This window comes from Carassius carassius, chromosome 50, assembly GCF_963082965.1.
Source record: "Carassius carassius chromosome 50, fCarCar2.1, whole genome shotgun sequence".
In the NCBI taxonomy this organism is placed as follows: domain Eukaryota; kingdom Metazoa; phylum Chordata; class Actinopteri; order Cypriniformes; family Cyprinidae; genus Carassius; species Carassius carassius.
The window spans coordinates 7,776,629-7,799,415 of NC_081804.1; the positions used below are offsets into that span (position 1 = coordinate 7,776,629).

At 34.8% G+C, this 22,787-nt stretch overlaps 1 protein-coding gene across 2 annotated transcripts in view; it reads left to right on the plus strand.

Annotated features, from left to right (window-relative positions):
• Positions 1-683: 683 nt before the first annotated feature.
• The window catches only part of LOC132133180 (spondin-1-like), a 76,692-nt gene continuing 54,588 nt past the window's right edge, over positions 684-22,787 (plus strand). For both annotated transcript variants that reach the window (XM_059545927.1, XM_059545928.1), the window contains exons 1-6: positions 684-1,373; positions 2,604-2,710; positions 6,946-7,079; positions 14,121-14,194; positions 14,544-14,660; positions 15,903-16,051. In XM_059545927.1, coding sequence (XP_059401910.1) covers positions 1,145-1,373; positions 2,604-2,710; positions 6,946-7,079; positions 14,121-14,194; positions 14,544-14,660; positions 15,903-16,051 — 810 coding nt within the window. In that variant the 5' untranslated portion in view covers positions 684-1,144. The remainder of the gene's footprint in view (positions 1,374-2,603; positions 2,711-6,945; positions 7,080-14,120; positions 14,195-14,543; positions 14,661-15,902; positions 16,052-22,787) is intronic.

A 22,787-nucleotide genomic window follows, 5' to 3' on the forward strand; every position in this document is an offset into this window, starting at 1 on the left:
ATAACATTATATGGCATATATAATTACAGTTGAGAAAAAAGTCATAATGGTGAAATGTAAAGTCTTTACTTTAACATACATTTTCATAACCCAAACATGAATAACAATTATAACACATTAATGTTCATAATTGCAAAATTGGTTCACTGACTTCTGGAAGTCGAAGCATCAGTGTTTTCTCGGTCCAGGGTCGTTCGGAGCTGGATTTTCTCACTATTGTGAAATGGAAACCCCGAACTGGAGCACGAGCAGAGCGTGATTGCAGAACGCTATAAGCAGGTTAAGGAAATAACTCCATTCCACTTATACATGCTGATCCAGTCCGGGTTCCAGTCTGTATTTTGTTTTGGAAAATAAGTTATCCTATAATAATTACTTTTATGGAACTGTTGTATATCACGTTTATGTTGTAGTAGCCTACTGAAGATCAGCACGGTTGGGACTGCATACAGATATTCAGTATAAACACCGTGTGGTAGCCTACTTCTTGATTATGTAATATGGGGGGAAATATCTTCTTTTAAAAGACTGTTGAAATATTAAGGAATAAAATGCAGTTAATTCCTCATATTAAAACATGAGCCCTTAAACCATTTCCTTTGCATAAACAAGCATAACAGACGGAGGAGTTTCCAAAATCATCCTCCATGTCTCCTTAGAGCGCAAGCCCCCTGTGATTCTTTTCTCCTGCTGCTGCAGCTCACGGCTGTTCAAACATTCGCGATCTGACTTTCTCCTCAGAGCGTCTCACCAAGAATGTCAGGCGTCTATGTCTAGGTTTTGTTTTAAAGTCTGAAGCTATTCTCTTTAAGTCTGAGCTTGGTTATCAAGGAGACCAAATAGGCATTCCTCAGTGTGAATATCCTTTGAGTAAAGTCAACATCATCTGAGTCTTCTGTCTCCGCGCTCGCCTTCAATCAATCTCGCGCTCCGCGGGCACGGGACTATCAGCGGTCTCCACATCTCCTCAGTGGGAATGGATACGGCGTCTTTGCGCTCTTTTAATCGTGAATGCACCCCAAAATAGACAAATTTGGTCGATTAATGCTTCTGTTTGTTTTGACCGTCTTTTCCCGTTCTTTGACTGCGTTTTAGCGCTGGTACTAGACTCTAAACTTGTGTTTGGACAGGCAAAGAAAGGGAAATGATGGACAAAGACGGACTGGTTGTGCTGTTGGTTTTGTTGAACGTGCTTTTTGTATATACTGATGCGTTCAGAAGAGAAACCGCAGAGATACAGTCGAGATCCGAGGGGGGGTTCTGCCGGGTCTTGCGGACGCAGACTCGAGGCGCTCGGAGAGACGGACAGAACGAGTTTCGCCTCAGAGTTGAAGGAGATCCAGAAACTTACCAACCCGGGAGCACTTACAGAGGTTAGAGGTCACAACATGTTGCTGTTTTGCCAGTAAAATTTACGAGGCATTTAGTGCACCCCTGGGTAAAAACAACATGTGTGGAGTTTGTAAATATTGGTGCGTAAAACGTCAACTTTAGTGCATCTCCCGCAAGTAAACAAGGTTGGCAAACACTAATATGCCTCACATTTCGATATAATATTCACAAATTTGTATGCTTAAAGTAGGTTAAACGTACAATTTATAGCTTTACTGTAAAATAGAGTCAAGTATGAAAAGTGCTGTAGTTACAACACTGCCATACTATAACACTAATAGAAATGTACTATTGGATATTTTGAATGGATACTTTGGGCATGGATTTATTTTGATGATCAAATTCATGTGTTCAAATCTCACTTAAAACATTTTCATTTAAAACACTGAACACAGAATGACAAATCTAGTAATATTTTAAACTCTTAGTGTGCGACCCCATCAAGTGTTGCAAATGTATTCTGTATTGTTTAGTCCCGTTTTTGTATAAAAGTGTGTTACAGCCACAATGTCTGGTCAGTCCTTTTTTTATGTAGATTTAATTTGTGAATATTATAGAGTTAATATTGTCATACACTATGTCAAATTAAACCTCCTGATTCAGATGAAACCAGTTCTGTAATTTAATGTCCATTATAATTGGGGTTTCAATCATAATAATATGAAATTATACTTTCAAAATGTGTTTTTGTCCTTTAAATCCTTTGTTTTCGCGCAGTTGATAGCTTCTATTGTCACCTTAGAAGGATCATGGTCATTTTCTAACCGGTTAACGGTTACAAACTGTTATTAACCAGTCCTACACAAGTGAGAATCTGCTTGAAAACATTACACCTGTTATTTTTCAGTATAACCTGGGTTATATTTGAATGTTTATGTGATAAATTACTTGTCAGGATAATTATTATATCAAAATGCTCCATTACCTGATTTTCACTGCAATTTGGATTTGTGTAAGTGGCCTTCATTAAGCAGCAGATTCCTTTTTATGATGGTGTTATGCCCAGCGTGTTTGTACATGTATATGTATTCACCGCTCCAGGTGAAATGCACTTGCACAACCCATACACTTACATTCAAACGTACTGTACGTGCCAATTGTAAGAGCATTTTGCGACTTGCCCTGGCACACTGTTGAGATCTGACCTACTGTTAAGGTCATTTCTGGTATCTCTGACCTATATTTTGTTCTCTCTCTTTCTCTCTATTCAGTGAGTTTGTATGCCTCCAGCCCATCTTACTTTCGTGGCTTTACCCTCATTGCTCTGAAGGAAGGAAGGGAGGGCATCACTCCTGATGATTACGCTGGCACCTTCAAGGTGAGGGTTTGCAGTGACCCCGTATAACCGCCTTGAACTGTGGCAGTCAAAGATGACAGTTTAATTTGCAGTCTCTGTTTATGTCGGGTTGAGTTGGCACATCTGTATTTAGACATGGTAAGTTTAATAAGAAAAATGATCATTAACCCTTTGATGCTTGAAAAAAAAATGTCACAAGAGTGTGATCATAGACGTCTAAGTGTTTTAAGGATTTCAGTTCCATCTTTTACCAGCAAGCAGAACTGTGTGAAGTAGTCTCAGACATGCTGCTCCTCATTGGTAACACACTGACCGTCTCAGAGCCGTGTCCTTTCTGAAAGACAGGACCCCTATCATTTAGTGCTCTCCACATCAAGACGCAGTGCTTGCCAGACTGAAGCAGGACGGCTTTCTCCCCCCAGATCTCATTAGTTGTGGTCGGCGCTCTGCACTCCTTACCGCTGTGTTTTTTCAGCGCTCAGATTGCCTGGCGGATGTTAGCAGACATTCTCTTTTGAGGTCTTAAACTGGGGATTCTCGTCCTGACAGACTAAATTGAATGAACAAAAAATACAATAAAGGCAACTGTAAAAGGACAAGAGACAAAATTACAAAAGCTGTGGTTTTGTTCTAAATGTATATGGAGCAATGACGAAAAATAATGTTTGAGATGTTGAAAATGAAAATTCTTTTTAAAATGTTTAAAACACAAGTGCACATTTTTTTTTAGAAATGTAATCTTTGTATTCAATTTGCTTTCATACATTTTAGTTTTTTTAGGTTTATGTAGTTTTTCTAGTTGACTCTAAAAAGTGGCTTTCAGACACTGTTCATGGCATTAGTTTGTTTGTTTTGCAAGTGAATCATGCATTTCTCTTAGGGTTGCACCATTTGATCTTGACTTGCATTTAAAAAAAGTTGAAATATGACTATGCACATTGCATTAATAATTTCATGTTTTACAATTTTCTTGTCTTCCCGTGTGTTAGTTATGCCACACTGACTCTCATTTGGTATATATATATATATATATATATGTGTGTGTGTGTGTGTGTGTGTGTGTGTCTGGATTTGGATTGGATTTAATGTTATATTTATGTTAATTTCTATTTTATTTGAAACCTGATTTTTTTTTTGTATAGGAATCTTAACCATGAAATATACTTGAATTTTACTTTAATATTTTTGTTACTAAAATTCAGAAATTTTAAATATTTTTCAATCAAGTTCTCTATTTAACTGAATTCTTGTTTATATTTTCTGTATAAAGTATTTTTGAATGGAAAAGTCCAGGATTTAAAAAATGAGCAGCATCTCATTTTTTTATATATATATATATATAAAATATATTATGTGATATAATGTCTGAGAGAAAAATTAACATGTCCTCTGTAGTAGTTTAGCAGGGAGCTCGACACATTTATTAGGTTGCTCTTGTGTAATGTAATTTTTGCCAATTGAAAATGATTGCATTCACATTTGCTGGGTGAAGCTTTAAATCTATGAGATGTTCATTCTACTTCAGTTCAGGAATTTGATCAGTAACCCTGACCATGACCTGCCTTATCTCCAGGGTAAACCCTTTCTGGGTGTTTGCTGCATTACATTTAGCTGTTACATTGAAGTGTTTCAGATATTAAACCTCATTCTGAGTTGTTTGCCACCTATGTCAGTTAACCGTGCCTTTCAAAATATTTATATTCATCAGTCATCATGACAGTTCACATACAAAGCTGTTGCACTTCTTATGCTAGCACAATCTGACAAACACCTCTCAAGCCAAACCAGCATGGTCGAAATAAGCGTTGCGATATCTCGCCATTCGTTTTTACTTAATCTCTCCAAGGAACCCCTTGAAGATGAGACGTCCCTAATTCCTTCAGGAGATATGGTTATTCACTCAAGCCACAGAGTTTTGTGCTTGCAAGAGAGACAAACTGAAAGAGGGAGAGTTTAAGAGAGCAAACAGAAAACTGCTGTCACTGTCCCTCATGAGGTAGGCCACACAGCCTCGCCAGGAGCCACAATTAAAACAAACACGCCTCTCCTCTCCTCTGTTTTGAACAACTTTCCCCCAGCTGGTTTGCAGCATTTTTAAGGCAGCCACTTACAGCCCCTTTTTACCCAGGAAACAATGCTGCTTGGCCCGCATTTCCTCCTTTAAAATAAACAACTTGTAGAGCAACTGTTGCACAGTCCTACAGCTCAAGCATATCTTTACAAAGTTTAGCCTAGTTTCAGAAGTTTTGTTTTTAGTCTGAACAAGGGTGCGACAAGGTTGCTTGAGATGCCAAAATTGCAGCTTTTACTTTCTATGCAGAAATGAAGGACAGAATCAGAGGATACTGTTTGCAGATTTGGGTTTGCATGACTGTATGCGTGTCGAAGAGTGGAAAGTGGAAATGGAGAGAACAAGAGAGAGTGAGAAAGAGGGAGGAAGAACTTAATGCACCACGCGCATGGATTTTACTCATCGATGGACATTTGGCAGTGATTTTGTTTTGAAACATGCCAACAAAATTGTACTTTTCCATCCCCACTGGAATTTCCCATCGCTTGGAGAATGTGATTTTACAAACAGTGGCAGTAATATATATCCAGAAGACATATATGACATGTACTTTTATTTATTTATTTATTTATTTATTTATTTATTTATTTATTTATTTATTTATTTATTTATTTATTTATTTATTTTTAACTTATAAAAATGTGCAAAAGTACATATGGGACAAATAATAATAATAATATTTTTTTTTAGCTCTTTTCTATAAATTCTAGGATGAATTTACTAAATTGTTTTGCATGAGGTATTTCAGGGCAAAAACCTGCATCTCGTTTACTAAGCACTCAAAATCTCATTCAACCAGAAAGTAAGCGGGGTTTTTTTGTTTTGTTTTTTTGCTGTCATTTTTTTACATAAATACACTACTTTCTTTGATTTTCTTAATAAATTAAGCTTATTATATAACTTTTTTCACAAAGCTCAATGCTATTTGCTTGGCGCAATTAACTTCACAATATTACCACCTGAGGAAAGCGAGTGATTAAACAATGTTATTAAAAATGGAAATTACATTACATTTTTAGTTATAATGGAAGCAGCAATTCATTTAATGATGACGAATGATAAAGAAGAGTGTTATAATCAGGCATTTAATGAACACTTTAAAAAGCAAATTTTTGTGTGGATTAGAGCAGTGAATTTTTCACAAATACTGATTTCTTTTTTTTTTTTTTTAGTTCCAACAAATGTTGAAGAGCATAGTAGTTAAGTGTGTCAAAATGTTGCCTCATGGGTTAACATGAGCTCTAGGTTTAAGTAGCAGAGAACTGTCAGTTACAAATATTTGTCCTCTGCACTGAAAGTGTTGTTGAAAGGGCTGTCATGTATGGTTAGTCATCTTGGCCCACAAAATGAAAAGTGATTCTACATCACAGAGCTTATTTATGGTACAAATTTACTGTTTAGTTGGAAACTGTTGCATAATTGAAAATTTTTTTTATTAGATTCTTAGAATTTTGAATGCCATTTGTTTTGTTTTATTTCCAAGGCTCTCTTAAAAAATGAAAATGATTTACTTGTGCTGTTTCAAATGTCCTATTCTGCAATGGAACACGCAGAGAACTTTTTCATATGAATCTTTGCCATAAAATAACTTTTACATTTACGCATTTAGCAGACGCTTTTATCCAAAGCAACTTGCAGTGAATGCAGGCTATACATTTTTATTTTTTTACCAGTATGTGTGTCCCCTGGGAATTGAACCCACAACATTTTGCGCTGCTAATGCAATGCTCTACCACAGAGCAACAGGAACTTTATATATATACACAACCATTTATGTTACCAAAAGATTTATGTTCTTTAGAAAAAAAAAAAGAAAACAATTTATCATAGTTTTCACAAAACATTAAGCAGCAGAACTGTTTTCAGCATAATGATAATAATAAGAAATGTTTCTTGAGCACCAAATCAGCATACTAGAATGATTTCTGTAGGATCATGATATTCTGAAGGATCATATTATTTACCTCACAGGAATAAATTACATTAAAACATTATATAAAATATATTATGATAAATATAAATGTTATAAATATTAAAAAATAACTGCTTTTAAAGCATAATAATGTTGCACATTAATATTGTCTCACTGCCTTTTGGGGGGGGGGGGGGGTTGTCAATGAAAGCAGTCTTGATTAAGCTTCTTTTTAAAAACATTAAATAAGTTACAATGTTCCCTGTTCCACAGCTTATTGATGAAAGTGACACGCAGTTTATGACCAGCTGCCCCCCGGCAGTCACAGAGAGCATTCCCAGAAGACGCACAAGGATACAGGTGTTCTGGACAGCGCCACCTTCTGGAAGTGGTTGTGTCACTCTCAAGTGAGTTACTGTAGAATTTTTATTTTTATTTTTATTCTGGTCTTGGATAGCAATAAATGGATGAGAATCCATGGATTTAGGCTGAAAGATGAAAGTCTGTGGTACTGAACTGATAGAACAGAAAACCGACTCTCTATACTGACTCTATATTGAGTTTAGTGTCTAGAATACAATACTGAGTCTGAGCGCTTGTCTTATTTAGTCAGTGTTATATCAGTCACGTTCTGCCAAAGTATTGAAAAAGGAAAACAGTCTTTTTCAATCATATCTTAAGCTGAGTGAACAGAAATAAATTTAGGGCCATCGATAGAAGATTGATGTTGGTCAGTTATTGTATGTTAATCTTGAGCCATTGAAATTGCCCTTGAGTGTTCCCATCATTCATAGGAGGCTGCGAATCAGATGATTATGAAAATGAAAAAAACTTTGAAAGCTTTAAAATATTCTGAGAATCCAAACAACATCCTCCCACTTGAGTTTCCTTACATACATCAAGCACACAAGCACACAACACTGGTCTTCAACCAAACAAAATCTGAATGATCTGTCAGTGTTGTGGTGTCAGTGTTTCCACTCCACCCCCTCATGCTTTCTATGTATCTTCATCTCTCTTTCTCCCACTCCTTTTGAGGTTATAAACAACTTAAAGTGCATTTGATGCATTAAAGACATCTGAAAGTCTCCCTTTCTGCTCTAGTTGGACACGTTGCGGTGCGTATATGCATTTTTCCACATTATGGGTGCCAACCCTCAAAACACCCTTTACAACAACTCTCACTTTCTGAAAGCCTTTTGAATGCCACTCTCTTGGCCTGTTTACACTTGTTGTGAACCAGTGAGGTGTATAATACCAGGAGAAAGCTATCCGTTTGCATTCTCCTTAATTTTAATGGGAAGAATGCCATTTGATATCTGCCAGTTTTGCTCATGGACACTGGACTGTTCTGGACTGTTTTTGAGCCAATCACCTGAGCCCTTGAAAGGATTCAAATATTGTAAGTGTAACTCACATGTGCTTGTCTGACATGCAGGAACCAATGAGTTTTGTTCTCACGTGTCGCGTAAACTCATTTAACCCTCTCAAGTCGATTAACGCGGATACGCGTTTTGAGTCATTTTCTCCTGATAACCCCAAAAAGAACTTAAATTACACTTTCAGTTTTAATCGTACAGATAAGAGCAATACATCAATCGAATCTGTAAAGGGTCTACTTTTTTTGGATACAGACATAATAACAACAAAACTTTGTGCACTTATAAAATAAAGATAACAAACAAGGTGCGCAGTCTGCAGCCTTTGTCTGCGCTGATCTTCTTTTACAAACACGTCATTTAAATGAACTGTAACTCCGTGAATACTCAACGAAAATACATGAGAGGCTCCACAAGAAACAGTGAGATTTGTTCTTGGGCATCACACAAGCACATTTGAGGTTTCGCAAGAACTAATTAGGTTTGTTTTCATATATCATTCAAGCATGTTTGAGGTGCTTCAAGAACCAATAAGGTTTGTTCTCATGTGTCAAGTTCGGTCATGCATTTGTGTCTCTTCAGAAGACATGCTCTGCGTCCAAATATCTCCGAAAAACAGGTGAAAAATGTCCGGCTGACCTACTACTTTTGCTGAGATTCTTAAGTGTGCATGGATACTCATTGGACACTTTATTCATACTACCCAAATTAATAAAACTATATTGATTTTTTTTTTTTTTACAATTTTATGAATTCATTTTTAAATCAAATGTAGTATCTACTAGACATTATGCAATTTTGAACCAGATTTGGATTATGCCACTCGATTCGTATGGATTACTTTTACAATATCTTTATGAACTTTTGAAGATTTTTCAAAGTTTTTGTGGAATGGACTTTTAATGGAGAAACAGAAATCTCTCAGGTTTAAATATAAGGTTCAAATATCTTCATTTGTGTTTCAAAGAAGATTGAAAGTCTTCTGGATTTGAAATAACGTGAGGGTGAATAATTGATGACAGAATTTTCATTTTTGGGTAAACTTGCCACAAAATCACATTGTAATTCATGTCTGTTTTACATTTGGGGAATTAGTGGCTATTTCATAATATGTACAATCTCATTCATACACTGAGATGATTTGATTACACCCCAGTGACTTATACTTAGGTTTAGGTTTGGGGTGGTTCATGCTTACATTTTTTTTCCCAAAAATTGTACATGTTCACACAATGTTAATACAATATTGCCATATTGTAAATATTTTTCTTGTGAGCTCTGGTTGGAAATAAACCTTTACACCCTTTATTGTAGTGCAGTGGATGACTTATAGTTGAGTAGGATATCCTTAATATTCTCGCAGTATATTAAGTATATTTCTATTTATACATTGCAGTGATGTAACTGCGTAAATAAGCCCCTGAATGTCTTTTTAATTTACTTAGTAAAGCAGATTTTAATCTTCTTGTGTAGCAGTTGTGAAATTAAATAGATGTAGAAACAATTAAAACCTTCACACTGTGAGTATTTATGAGTTAGCGTCCTCATCTCATCTCTGTCCCCCATCCCTTGTCTTTTTAACTTCTCAAAAAGAATAGCAGTCTCTCCTCCACCTCACTTGGAACCCATATCACCTACCCAGGTCTCGTCTTCGTCCATCTGTTAGCTCAAGGAATTATTATTGTAGCTTTTAATTTACCCATCTGTATTTATTATGGCAGGGATGTCTGTTTTTTTCCAATAAACATTTTTCAGGGAAGCATCTGCTGTGCCAAAGTGTTGAACTTGCTGTCACTTTGCCTAGGCATGTCAAAACCATGGAGACATTGTACCTTCTAGCACCGGGCCGAAAGCCAGTGATCAGGCTCCAAAACACAGCTGGCAACAGCGCCCAATGAACATTAAATAAAAAGTGCAGTTACATCTGGAATCCCTCCAGCACTTTTCTAGTAAAATGTCATACAGACCAGGTATTGGAAGGAAGTTTTGATCTAGATTTAGTTTCTTTGGTGCCATCAAGCTGTGGAAGGCAGTTAAAATGAGGTAAACATGATGGTTTTTTTGACAAGCTTTGGGACTCTGGAGATAAATTACTTAGATGAGACGATCAAGACCAGATACCAACAGAGGAGACGTCTTAAGAAGTTTTTAGAAGAATGGATCAAGACTTGAGCAACAATACTTTGTTGACCACTGTTAAGGGTCAACATCAACATTCTACATCATCCACCCGGAAACTGCTTCTGTGTACAAAAGTGAGCACAAGATAGATTAAATTGATTATTACAGTATGTTTCAATTTGGTTATTTTTCTTACAAAAACACAACAATTCGCTACAGGAGGCCTTTATTTACCCCCAGGAGCAATTTGAGGCCCTTTTTATTATGGATGGATGCGCTTTATTTCACTTCTTTTGGACTGATGAACTGCAACACCTGCTGACTGCCATTAAACAGCTTGGAAGATCAAAGTAATTTTTTTATGTAACTCTGACTGGATTTCGTCTGAAAGAAGAAAGGCAAATACACCTAGGATGCCTTGATGTTGAGTAATTCATGGGCTAATATTCGTTTTCGAGTGAACTAACCCTTTAAATTAAATTTTTATTAAACAATTTTACTACAAATATAATAAATAAAATATTATTCATTATAGTTATATATATATTGTAATTAATGCATTAACGTATATACTTCCTTTTAAAAATGTAAAAAATATTTATGCATAAGAGTCTGGTTCAGCAATTCATGTTATATAAAATGTTTATTTCATTCAAACCTACAGTAATTACCAGTGTTGTGCTAGTTACTAAGAAATAGTAACTAGTTACAGTTACTAGTTACTTCATTCAAAAAGTAACTCATTAATGCCCTTTTATGCGTTACGGTCTATGCAAACACAAAACTGACTTAAACAAAGTAATTTTAAACACTATTTTGATTACGTCAGACCAGCACAAACTAAATATTGTATATCACAAGGATTTCTGAAATAAATAACAAAACACCTGAATAATATATTCAGAATCAAAAACTAAAGTGGCTTCTGCATCGTAAAAGCTGTTGTGTTGAGCCCTTAACAATGTTCCTTTCACAGCTTAAGTATGAAAATTATCAACAATGTACAACATAACACAAAACATTTTGAAGTAAATAAATGAAAGCAATCTGAATTATTCAGAATCAGTTTCGAGAAACTCAGCACCAAAAAAATTATATTATTGACAACCATAAATTATATGCAATAAAAAGAAAATATAAATGTTGTTTAAAAATGAAATGTTATCATGCTAACGAGCTGCCTGAAAAGCCGGCAACTCCACAGTAGAGACAGGCTGCATGTTTTCAGCAATGTTTCACCTGTAGGAGAAAAACATACAATCCGTGGCAACGGTATTGCAATCCGTCCCATCAGTTTATAAACCATGCTCACGAATTCTTAAACCGTTCCATCGGTTAAACAAATTTTCAATCCGTGCACTCAGAGTATTGAATCCGTACCCACGAATTCATTATCCGTGCGCAGCTTTCGCAATCCCATCCCTTGGTTTTGTAAACTCACGGTTTTGTGGCTCCGCCCCCACCGTCAGATTAATTTCTGTTTATTAAACATTATTTTTTCATAGTATCATATGAGACCATGATCAGCTTTTTAGTGTTTATTTAACATTAATCACCAATAGGATAAGACACCGATGCCTGTGTTTTATAGCCTAAAATAAAAGCTAAAAAGAAGAAGAAAAATAGGTAAAAAGCAATACAAAACAAATTATGTGCTGGTTATGTTTTCATTTCTTTTCTAACTGAATGTAATGTTATAATAGGCCTTATTATTTAATAATAACATTAACAGTGAAGCATGCATCTAACTCTGTTTGGAGCTTAGTATAATAAAATCAACAAAATAAGTCTTAATGTTAAGAAAGAATAGTACATAAACATTTCCAAAACTGTAAAAGGTTATTTAAAAATAAGGCATTCATGAATTATTTTAATGACAAACATCTTTACTGCCTTAAGTGCACTCATTGATTAAGCCTAAGTTATAAAAATAACTATTATTTTTATCATTATTATATATTATTATACAGTTTATGCATAAGAAACTTTTATCCAAAACAACTTACAAAAGAGGAACAAATTACTCCAGAGTCAGGCACAATGCCAGGTTTATTTTATAATAATAATCAAGTGCTAAGATTATCACAAATTAAACAAAATTTTGATGCACATCTTTCTTATTAAATCGTTGTATTTCACCTCTTACTACACTTGAAAGAGAATCACTTAAGACACTTTGCTGTAAACCTATTCCAAATAATAATATTCATTAAAACTCTATGTTAACACGTAGGAGCTTACTGCATGGATCCGTGAGTACAGTTTATCAAATCCGAGGGAACGGATTGTGAAAGCGTGCGCACGGATAATGAATTTGTGGGTACAGATTCTAAAACCGAGGGTACGGTTTACAAAATATGAGCTCACGGATTGGAAATTCGTGGGCACGTTTTGTTAATCCGTTGGCACGATTTGTTAAACCAAGGGAACAGTTTATGAATTTGTGAGTACGGTTTATGAACTGACAGGACGGATTGCAAAACCGTCGGCACTGAATGATTTTTTTTCTCCTACAGGTGACGTGTGGGGCTCCGTACATTCGAACCAGAAAGACACAGCTCACATTTGACTAAAATGTTTTTGTCTTTATGCTCAACTAAAGTAAAATAATGAGCATATTTCCACTTTGAGAAACTCGTCTTGCGCTCGCCTTGACTCGCCATGACTGCCGCACATACTTGAATAAACGGAAACACGCCCACAGTGCGTCTTCGTGTTTGGCATCCACCAATCCTACAATGCGTCGCTGCTGCAAACAGGTTAGGCTGTAGGCTACACTTCAGCCAAAAGTTATTAATTAAAAAAAGTAATGGACAATGCACCATGTGGTAACGGTAACGGAGTTAATTTATTTTAAAAGTAATGCGTTACAGTATTAGTTACTGTCAAAAGTAACTGTGTTACAGTAACACATTACTAATAACGCGTTACTGCCCAACACTGGTAATTACATAATTTATAATATTTACTTAGTACAAATACTTTAGACTTAATTCCACATGATTTGCTTTATTGTTGCTGTTAATTTAGTAAAAAAATGAATTTGTCATCGAGTCACTTAGCTGTTTTCATACAGTGTTTGATGTGAAAGGAGCTTAAAGAGAAACGGCATTCAAACATTTTCTGTCAAACAGTGCGCTAATCTGCAGTAATTCAATAATATATGTATATCCTATGATATGATCCCACTTTATTCACTACTTATTTAGCTACTAACCTAACAAAAAAATCAGGTGGCAATTCGTTTTGTTTCTTTTGCATTGTGTTTGCAGTGAAAGGGCCATGAAGAGGAACAGTATTCAATGTTCTTTGCTATGTCAAATTGGCTTGTTACTCAATTTCTGCAAATGCGCTTTGTAAAGCCCACATGAGGCAAAAATCTGTCATACTGCAGACACCTTCAAATTTTGATAAGGCCAGCACCAGATTCTCTTGTAAGCCTCCCACATAAAACGTGGGTTTTTTCTCAGGAGAGCCGCGTGCCACATCTTTGACTGACAGCAATGGCAATGGGTTCTAGTGGAACAGTAGCAGGACTCGCCATTGATATTCCATATGGGTCGATCTAAGACGAGTGTGGCTCAGTCTCTAGGATACTCCATCAGCGGCAGCTTTAAAAGAGATTCAAAACTCTTGAATACATTTGCTTTTTCTCCAACTCTTGCTATTGACATCAGTCTCTATATCGCTTCATTTAAAAAGCCAAACTCTTTATAGCATTCACGATGTTGACTGGAATCATTGAAATATGCTCTAGGGTAGTAGCATTTTGCAAATGTAGCATTATGCATGGAAGCCTTTCTTAAAAAGATGCATTGTCTGTTCCCACTACAATACAATTTTGAATGCAATGATAGTGGTGACATGAATGTAAAAGCGCACTTTCCCAGAACTATATCTAAAAGACAGATAAAAACCTGGATGAACATTGGAATGTCTTCATTACAGGGCCAGTGTTGTGCAGCGAAGAATCATTTTCTTCCAAGATGAGGGCTCACTTACTAAAAGACTCTGTGAGAAAGGTAATTTTAAAGCTGGGTTTCTCATGCACATCCCCTGCACTGATAACATTTTTACATCTACAAAGTTTTTTTTTTTTTCTGAAACAGACCTCTTTTTCTGTCATCTGTTTTTGATGTTTCTAAATAAAATATGCCTTGTAAATGGTTGTGTTTATGCATGCCACATCAATTTGTGCATGTTTAATGTTTATATAGAGTGTGTGTGGAAGGATGCACATGTGAATTGTAATGTGGAAATAAAAGGAGAAACATAGATTCTCAGCAGTTGGTTAAAAATAAGGATGTAAAATGGAAATAATGGACACAATGCAACTGAAGTTAAATAACTAACATCTTCTGAACATTGCAGATCCATTTGAGATGACTGAAAAACCCATGCAAGAGTGCTGTGCTTGTGGAACAGCCAAGTATAGAGTCACTTTCTATGGAAACTGGTCTGAGAAAGTGCATCCCAGAGACTACCCAAGTAAGAACAAACACTTTGTGACACATGAGCACAATACTTGCATCAGTATTGTTATTTTTAATTATTAAGAGTGTTCATTTATTGAAATAAAGCTGGAATAGAGTATAAATATTAAAGAGAACTTAAAAAGCTTAAAAATCAGTGAAATAAGTACTAAAAAAAATAAGTACTAAAATGGCTAAAGATAAAACTAAAATAAATACAAACAGGCATTATATATAAAAAAAAGAAACTAATTAAAATAATAAAACCACATTCAGTAACGAATTTAGTACAATTAAAATAAAATCTAATATTATAAAATCTAATTCAAATTAATTAATAATATTTATAAATCAACAAATTAACATGATTCAATATTATAATTATAATAAAATATTTTATTTTAATATAAAATTATCACTTTGTGAGGTAGAAGATTACCAGACAAAAGCTACTTTTTAAATTTTATTAGATTTTTATTTATTTATTTATTTTTACACAGAAACGTAAGTGTGAAATTAGGTATACGAATGAAATGTAAAAAATTAGCTATATTATTGAATCATTGGAGATTTGCATCCGTGTTTGCATTTTCCATGTTCTGTTTCAGTTTGAAATAAGTGTTTGAAATCATCCAGCATCTTCATAAGTGCAATGTGGCAAAGATTTACACACTCATATTTTTTTTTTTAATTGCAAAAATTGAGCTTTAACAGTCAGGTCCCACAAAGAGCACTGAAAACACATTCTTGATATATTTTGATGCCACACTGATTTTACATCTCAAACTCGAACATTTGAACAAAGTGCCTTGCAGAAAGAGTGAGAACATGGGCAGAGATGGCCAGCAATATCTTTCTCCTGCAGTTTTAGCTCTCAGGGCTGGTTTGCTAATATAGCAGTCAGCAGGAAACCTGGTTCATTTCCTATGTGTGTGGCAGCAATGATCCAATCTGTTATTTACTGTCTGGCAAGCAGGCAGGACTACAGCCTGGGCCGTGATACTTTGTGAGATAAGAGAAGCCAGGCAGATGTTGTCACATAGCGCACTCCTGCTAGTTAATGGGTCTGTGGAAACAGACGTTGATGAATGCGGTAGGCTCCTTAAAGAGAGATAAAAGTAGAGGCTTAGATTTTAAAGATACACACTAGAGAACAAGTTACTTCAGAAGTGCAATTAGCTGAGAGGATTTAACATTGTATAAAGCTGTAGCTTGAAAGATCTGTTATGTGTTCTCCATTGTTGTTTCTGTCCCAAAGGACGTGCTAATCATTGGTCGGCTCTCATCGGCGCATCCCACTCGAGAAGCTATGTGTTATGGGAATACGGAGGTTTCGCCAGTGAAGGAGTCAAGCAGGTGGCTGAGTATGGATCACCCATCAAAATGGAGGAGGAGATTCGACAAAAGGTAGGCCTTCTGGCTAAGTGCGACGAGATGAGATATCAGGATTAGACAGATAAAGTTCAGCTTGAAAGCTAACTTTGAAGTAATTGCACGACTTTCAGACCAATATGTCCTTTTTTTGGGAATAGCAGCAGTTTACCCGACAGGGATTGATTTTAAACATTTTTCATTGGCCAGGATTAGGCTCATTACACTTCTGACACTTTTCAATTTGCTGTTTGTTTAGGATTATTTTAAACCTTGACAAACTAGCCAAACTGGATAAATCTGAATGAATTTTTGCAGAAAGCTTTTTAAGTGAATGAATCATTTTCTTTCTCTTCCACTGATGCTGAAAATCTCCCTTGTTAAGTGCATGACTGCTTTGGTTGCTTGATAAAAGTCAGCTCTAGTCGACAAAATGGAGGAAAACAAATCAAGCTGCTTTATTGTCTTTGTTCATGAAAGATCTCATTGCACTTTAAAGCTATTTCTTCAACTTTTAGCTGACTTGAAGACATATAAAGTTTAATAGGGCATAACAAGACTCGTTTTGGGTGTGAATGACTCACTGATTCAATGATTGATTCAGTCGCTCACAATACATGAAACATTTGTTTGAAATGATTGTTTCAGCCTAATTAATCAAAATCCCCAGTACTGGAAGCAATGCCCTTGCTGAAGTTTTTCATCTTATTGCTTTCACTTCATCAAAAGTTGCATGGCACTCATTTTATGTTTCTGAAGTTCCCTATGCACTCATGGCATCGGAAATAACATGTCAAAGGTTGATCAGTTAACAGAGGGTTCTGCCTAGCATCTTAATTAAACACATTAGTCAGTATCAGCTAATTTTCACATTGCTGTAATTTAATGTTAATTTCCGCCTCTTGAAAGATACGTTTACAATTGCATGCAGTCTGAGACGGAAGGTCATTTAGCAGCTTTGTAGGAAGATGTGTGCAGTATAATTCCGCGTTAACTCGACGGGCTGCCTCCATGAGGATTTTAAAGGTCGTCTGGAAAAGGTTCATACCCTAGAAGTTCCCATTTGTCTTTTGCACAATGCACTGTAGGTGGTTTTGCAGTGCACATCTTGACACATCTCAGATTGATGATCTCAGAATCTTTTCAGCTTCAATCCCATACTAGTAGGACAGACATTGTTTTGGACAAATTAATTTCTTATGAATTTAACTAAATATAATGTAATATTATATATTTATTATGTTACAAATAATTAAAAATTATACTGTATATAAAATTTTATATGTGACCTTGGACCACAAAACCTGTCTGAAGTCTCTGGGGTTTATTTACAGCAATGACCAAAAATACATTGTATGGTCAAAATTATAGATTTTTCTTTTATGCCAAAAATCATTAGAACATTAAATAAAGATCATGTTCCATGAAGATATTTTGTAAACTCACTACTGTAAATGTATCAACACTTAATTTTCGATTAGCAATATGCATTGCTAAAAACTTACTTACAACTTTAAAGGTTATTTTCTCAGTATTTAGATTTCTTTACACCCTCAGATTCTAGATTTTTAATTAGTTGTACATTGCCCAAATATTGTCCTATCCTAACAAACCATATGTCAGTGGAAGGCTTATTTATTCAGCTTTCAGATTATGTATAAATCTCAATTTCAAAAACAATTTACCCTTGTGACTGGTTTTGTGGTCCAGGATCACATATGTTATATTACATTTCAGAATTTTTTTGAAATACATAGATAGATATATTTATATAAATATTATATATTATATTAACATATGATGTTTTACTAAATCAAGCATATTTCTGCATCATTGCAATATCAAAATGAGAAAGATGCTTCACTTGAGTACTAGATCATGAGATGTCTCATCAGTTTTCATTTTTCACATATTCCTGGAAGCTCTTTGTTTTTGTTGATTGTCTTGGGGCATGGCTGACAAATTTACCCACAATTACTTATTGATTTGTGCTACAGGCACTTTCGTGCTGTCAACATTTGTTTTGTTTGGCATTGCAAACAACTACATTAAAAGTCCTGTCTACACAGTTCTTGCAAAAGACCAGAAAAATCACAATTAGTTTAAACAAGTTCAACAATGAAAAATCAATATTAAAAATACAAAGGCACATAGTGCAAGAACACCAAGACACAATACAAAAGTGCTGTATAAGCCACCGGCCAATAGAGCTACTTTTTTATTATTCCTTTTTTGAAGCTGTCAACTGTCTGTCATTCCAGAATTGATTTTGATTTGCTTTGTGGAATTTTTTTATTTTTTTGATGTGCACTATGCTCTTTGACTTTAAAGAGGTAGTTCACTCAACTAAATGAATTCTGTCATCATTTACTCACCCTCATATTAATCTAAACCTTTGATTTATCTATTTTTTTCAGTAAGAAATGTAGATGTTTAGCACAATGTTCACACTCTTCATTTCTATACAATGAAAGTAAATTGCAGACTAGAAGCTGTCAAGCTTTAAAAATGCAAAAATCGCCATAAAAGTATCATGAAAATGGTCTTGCAATATAACGAACAAGTCATATAGACTTCCTTTATGATATTTTTTATGGTACTTTGTACTACTTCTTGATAGCCCCTGGACACTATTCACTTTCACTGAAAGGAAAAGAGCATTATGGACATTTTTCTTTTTTGGGTGCTCTATTCCTTTAACATGTTTACATTTGTATTGCAGTATATTTCAGATCATTTCAAAGCTTTTAGCATAAAATGGTATTTCAGACTTCTTTAGCGTATAATTTTCCCTGCTGTTCGCCTAGAGGAAGCAGCTTCCAGAAACATTGAAGCGCTACTGTAAAATCAGTCATCAAAGCCTTTTCCAAAAACCATCACAGTCATTTACTATCATTTTTGACATTTCACCATTAGGCGCATTACTTTCGGGAAAGCAATCGCAGAACATTTTCAGCAGAAAATGGCTCGTGCAGATAAATATTTCAGTCGTAGATCACGTTGCTGCAGCTGAGTCTCTTCTGAATGCCAAATTGCGACAATAGACAGGAGTAAGCAATACGCAGTCAACAACATTGCACAGAAGCTCACAAGCATTCTTTTGTAAGTTTGGACTAGTACAATTTCCCTCAGGATTTCATTAGAATCTCAAAACCTGACCTCAAAATGAGGGAGGAAATAATCGAGCTAGCACTTATAATAGGCTAAAACTAAACAGCTTTGCATTTAACCAGAAATATCGCTCTAGTGATAAATTATATTATTATGTTGTTTACGACTGCTTGTTCAATAGCTCTACCTTTGAAACTTAAAGTCAGAGCTCTATAACACTACAAAGTCAAAAGGTCTTTTAAAAGCTGTGACAGAGATGTAATCTTTTTCTAGTCTTTTTTTTTTTTTTTTTTTGCCAGGCCGCGGAATTCAAATCATCTCATTCCCACTCTTTTTTATGTTGATTATAATATGTAATTTTCATTTCTCCCAGAGTCCCCTGGTGAATTTTGACCTTGAGCTTACGGTTCACATTTCCACAGACACTTTTAACTTGATATAAAAATTTGGAATAGCATTATAACATGCTTGCAGTTAGTTAATGAGGTGAACATCATGATTACAGAGGTGTCAGAAAACTGACTCTAGGAAGGTCATGCAAGCTTTTGGAAGATCTCAGAAGTTGACAAACACAGTAAGTTAGGAGGTTCTGAGGCAATTTCTTAGCATTTGTTATCCCAACTTAGCTGTTATGTCATTATGAATCTTATTATCATCTCATCTCGGTGATGATATATTTATCCAACAATCTATCAAAAGCACAGTGTGAGGCAAATGGGAAAGTGAATGAAATGTGCATTGGAATGAAGCGTTCCCTGAAGAGGACGAGATGCTTAATTCTTTACGAGCACAACGATATACATAACTGTGACATTTCCATTTGTACTTACAGTATGGAAGCTCTCTGTTTACATGCTAAGTATGCCGCAAGAATCTTTATTGCACTGTATAGGTGGGTGTTTGCTTGTGCCTCTTAGCAGTCTGCGTTAATTAGTGTCTGCATGTGCTAATTAAAAATTTCAGCATTTATTATGAATTTGATGTTTAGTTTTTGCTGATCCACTGAACATGAAGTGCTTCTTTCCTTATGCAAACTGTCAGCTGAAGCTGTGAAACGTCTACTGTCATAACTGGTTTTCAGATATACAGTGCTGCTGCCAAAACACTGTATTCCAGTTGTGTAATTGTCATTGAGAAATTTAACATAATTTATAGCTGTGTGTAATTTCTGTGCCACTAGTGTCACCAAATGGAATATATTCACAATATATATAAATATATATATGCTAATAATAATTTTACGTACACTACAAATGAAAAGTTTAGGTTTTTTTTTTTTTTTTTGTAAAATGTTTTTGAAAAAAAGCCTTGAATGCTCACCAAGGCTACATTTATTTGATCATAAACACTGTAAAATTTTAATATTGTGAAATATTATTTTACTTAAAATAACCTATATATATATATATATATATATATATATATACAGTACAAGCTTACTATTTTTTATGTTTTTGAAAGAAGTTTATTCTGCTCATCAAGCCTGCATTTATTTGATCAAAAATACAGAAAAAATTTCATTTCATTAATTTCATTTATCATTTATTTCTGTGATGCAAAGCTGAATTTTTAGGATCATTATCACATGATCCTTTAGAAATCATTCTAATATGATGATTCATTATCAAAGTTGGAAACAGTTCTGCTGCTTAATATTTTTTCAGAACATGACACTTTTTTAGGATACTTTGATAAATAAAAAGTAAAAGAAAAAAAAAGAAGCTATGTTTTTAAAATATACATATTTTGTAATAACAATATACACTACTGGTCAGTAATTTGGGGTCAGTAATTTTTTTTCTTTCTTCTTTATGAATCAATACTTTTATTCAGCAAGGATGTGTTAAACTGATAAAAGGTGATAGTAAAGAAAATATATTATTATAATATATATTATTAGAAATGTTTTTTTATTTTGAATAAATGCAGTTCTTTTTAACCTTTTATTGATCAAATATATTAGACAGCAGAACTGTTTCCAACACTCATAATAAATCAGAATATTAGAATGATTTCTAAAAGATCATGTGATAGACTGGATGTTACATGTGACACTGAAGGCTGGAGTAATGATGCTGAAAATTCAGCTTTGCATCACAGGAATAAATTATTTTTTTAAATAATATTCAAATAGAAAACTATTATTTTAAGTTGTAATAATATTTCACAATATTGCAGTTTTTTCTGTATTTTTGATCAAATAAATGCAGGCTTGATGAGCAGAAGAAACTTCTTTTTTTGTGTCTGTGCATATATATATAATCAGGCTAATATTCTGATTTGCTTCTCAAGAAGTCAGCATTCTTATTATCAGTGCTGAAAGCAGGTGTTCTGTGTAATAGTTTTTGAAATAATTCAACAATCAGAATTCTTTTATGAACAGCATTTATAGAATTATTATTATTATAATTTTTTTTACTTACAGATATGATCAATATATCAGTATATATCATCATTCAGGATAATGTAGCATCACAGTGTTTGCTTTTTTTCTTCTTTTTTGCATTTTAAGTTTGAGAGAGCATTTTAACATAGACAAAAATATACAGCCTTCAGGTACAAATTAGTTCATTTCTAATTCTTAATAAAGATGCTATATTTTTATCTTTTGAAAGTGTTAATGATAGCTATTTTGAATTTGAACATATGCAGATTGTGTTAGCCTGAGATAAGTTTCTAGCACAGAAAGTTCCTCATTAGCAGTGCAGGTCATTAACAAAACAACACATTTCTACCATTGCGCTGTTCAAACTAGCAGTTAAAGAAGTCAGTCCCCATGGAATCTATATTTAGAGTAGAAAGACTCATTCTTGCCTACCTCTGTGATTTAACTTCTCATTTTTCTCATGGATGTGTCTTGCCAGATCCAACAAAAGACCACTTTAGAATAAAAAGCATCAGAGGGAAAATAAAGACTTGTGCTCACCATTTTGTTTCCATCTCCGACTCGAGTTGCGATGACAGTATTCCTAATGCCAAATTCCCTCAGACTGAGCTTGTGGGGCTTTGGATGGTATCCATCAGATTCTTCCGCACCATCCCAAAACTTCTGCTCGCTGGTCCCACTGTCATTTTTAACATGACCTGGCCCTGTAGACGGTCACAGTGCATTAGCCAAGAACAATTGTCTTGTTTCAATTGGCAGGTTTCAGGTTGCCTGTCAGCTTTGCTTTGGATGCTGATGCAGATGATGGAGACATCAGCGTATGAAAAATAAGGCTAATGCTTCTTCTGGCGGTGGTTCCATAAGGCATTACTGATGTAAAGAAATAAAAAAAAGCAAATTGTTTCAAGGCATTGTGTGGCTCTGTAAACAACAGAAAAGTGCTTTAATGTGTGTTTAATGCTTGAGAAGAGGAGTAGCACTACAGTTTGTTTCCATTTGTCGTGTTGTGTGTGTGTGTGTGTGTGTGTGTGTGTGTGTGTTTGGCGTCTAGCCCAGGAAGAAGAATTGAGGTTTGTAGTAGCTAATAGAATCTAACCAAACACATGAATAAGTCACAGCTCAGGGGACCCTGTTCTTATAGTATAAAAAACTGAGGGGCCAAACAACAGTTTCCTTGAATTTTCTATCATTTGGAATTTCTCCAAAGCATCCTCCAGGTGTGTTTGACGTCAAAGCTTTATTTTGAAAAAGTATGATACTAATACACACCCCTTG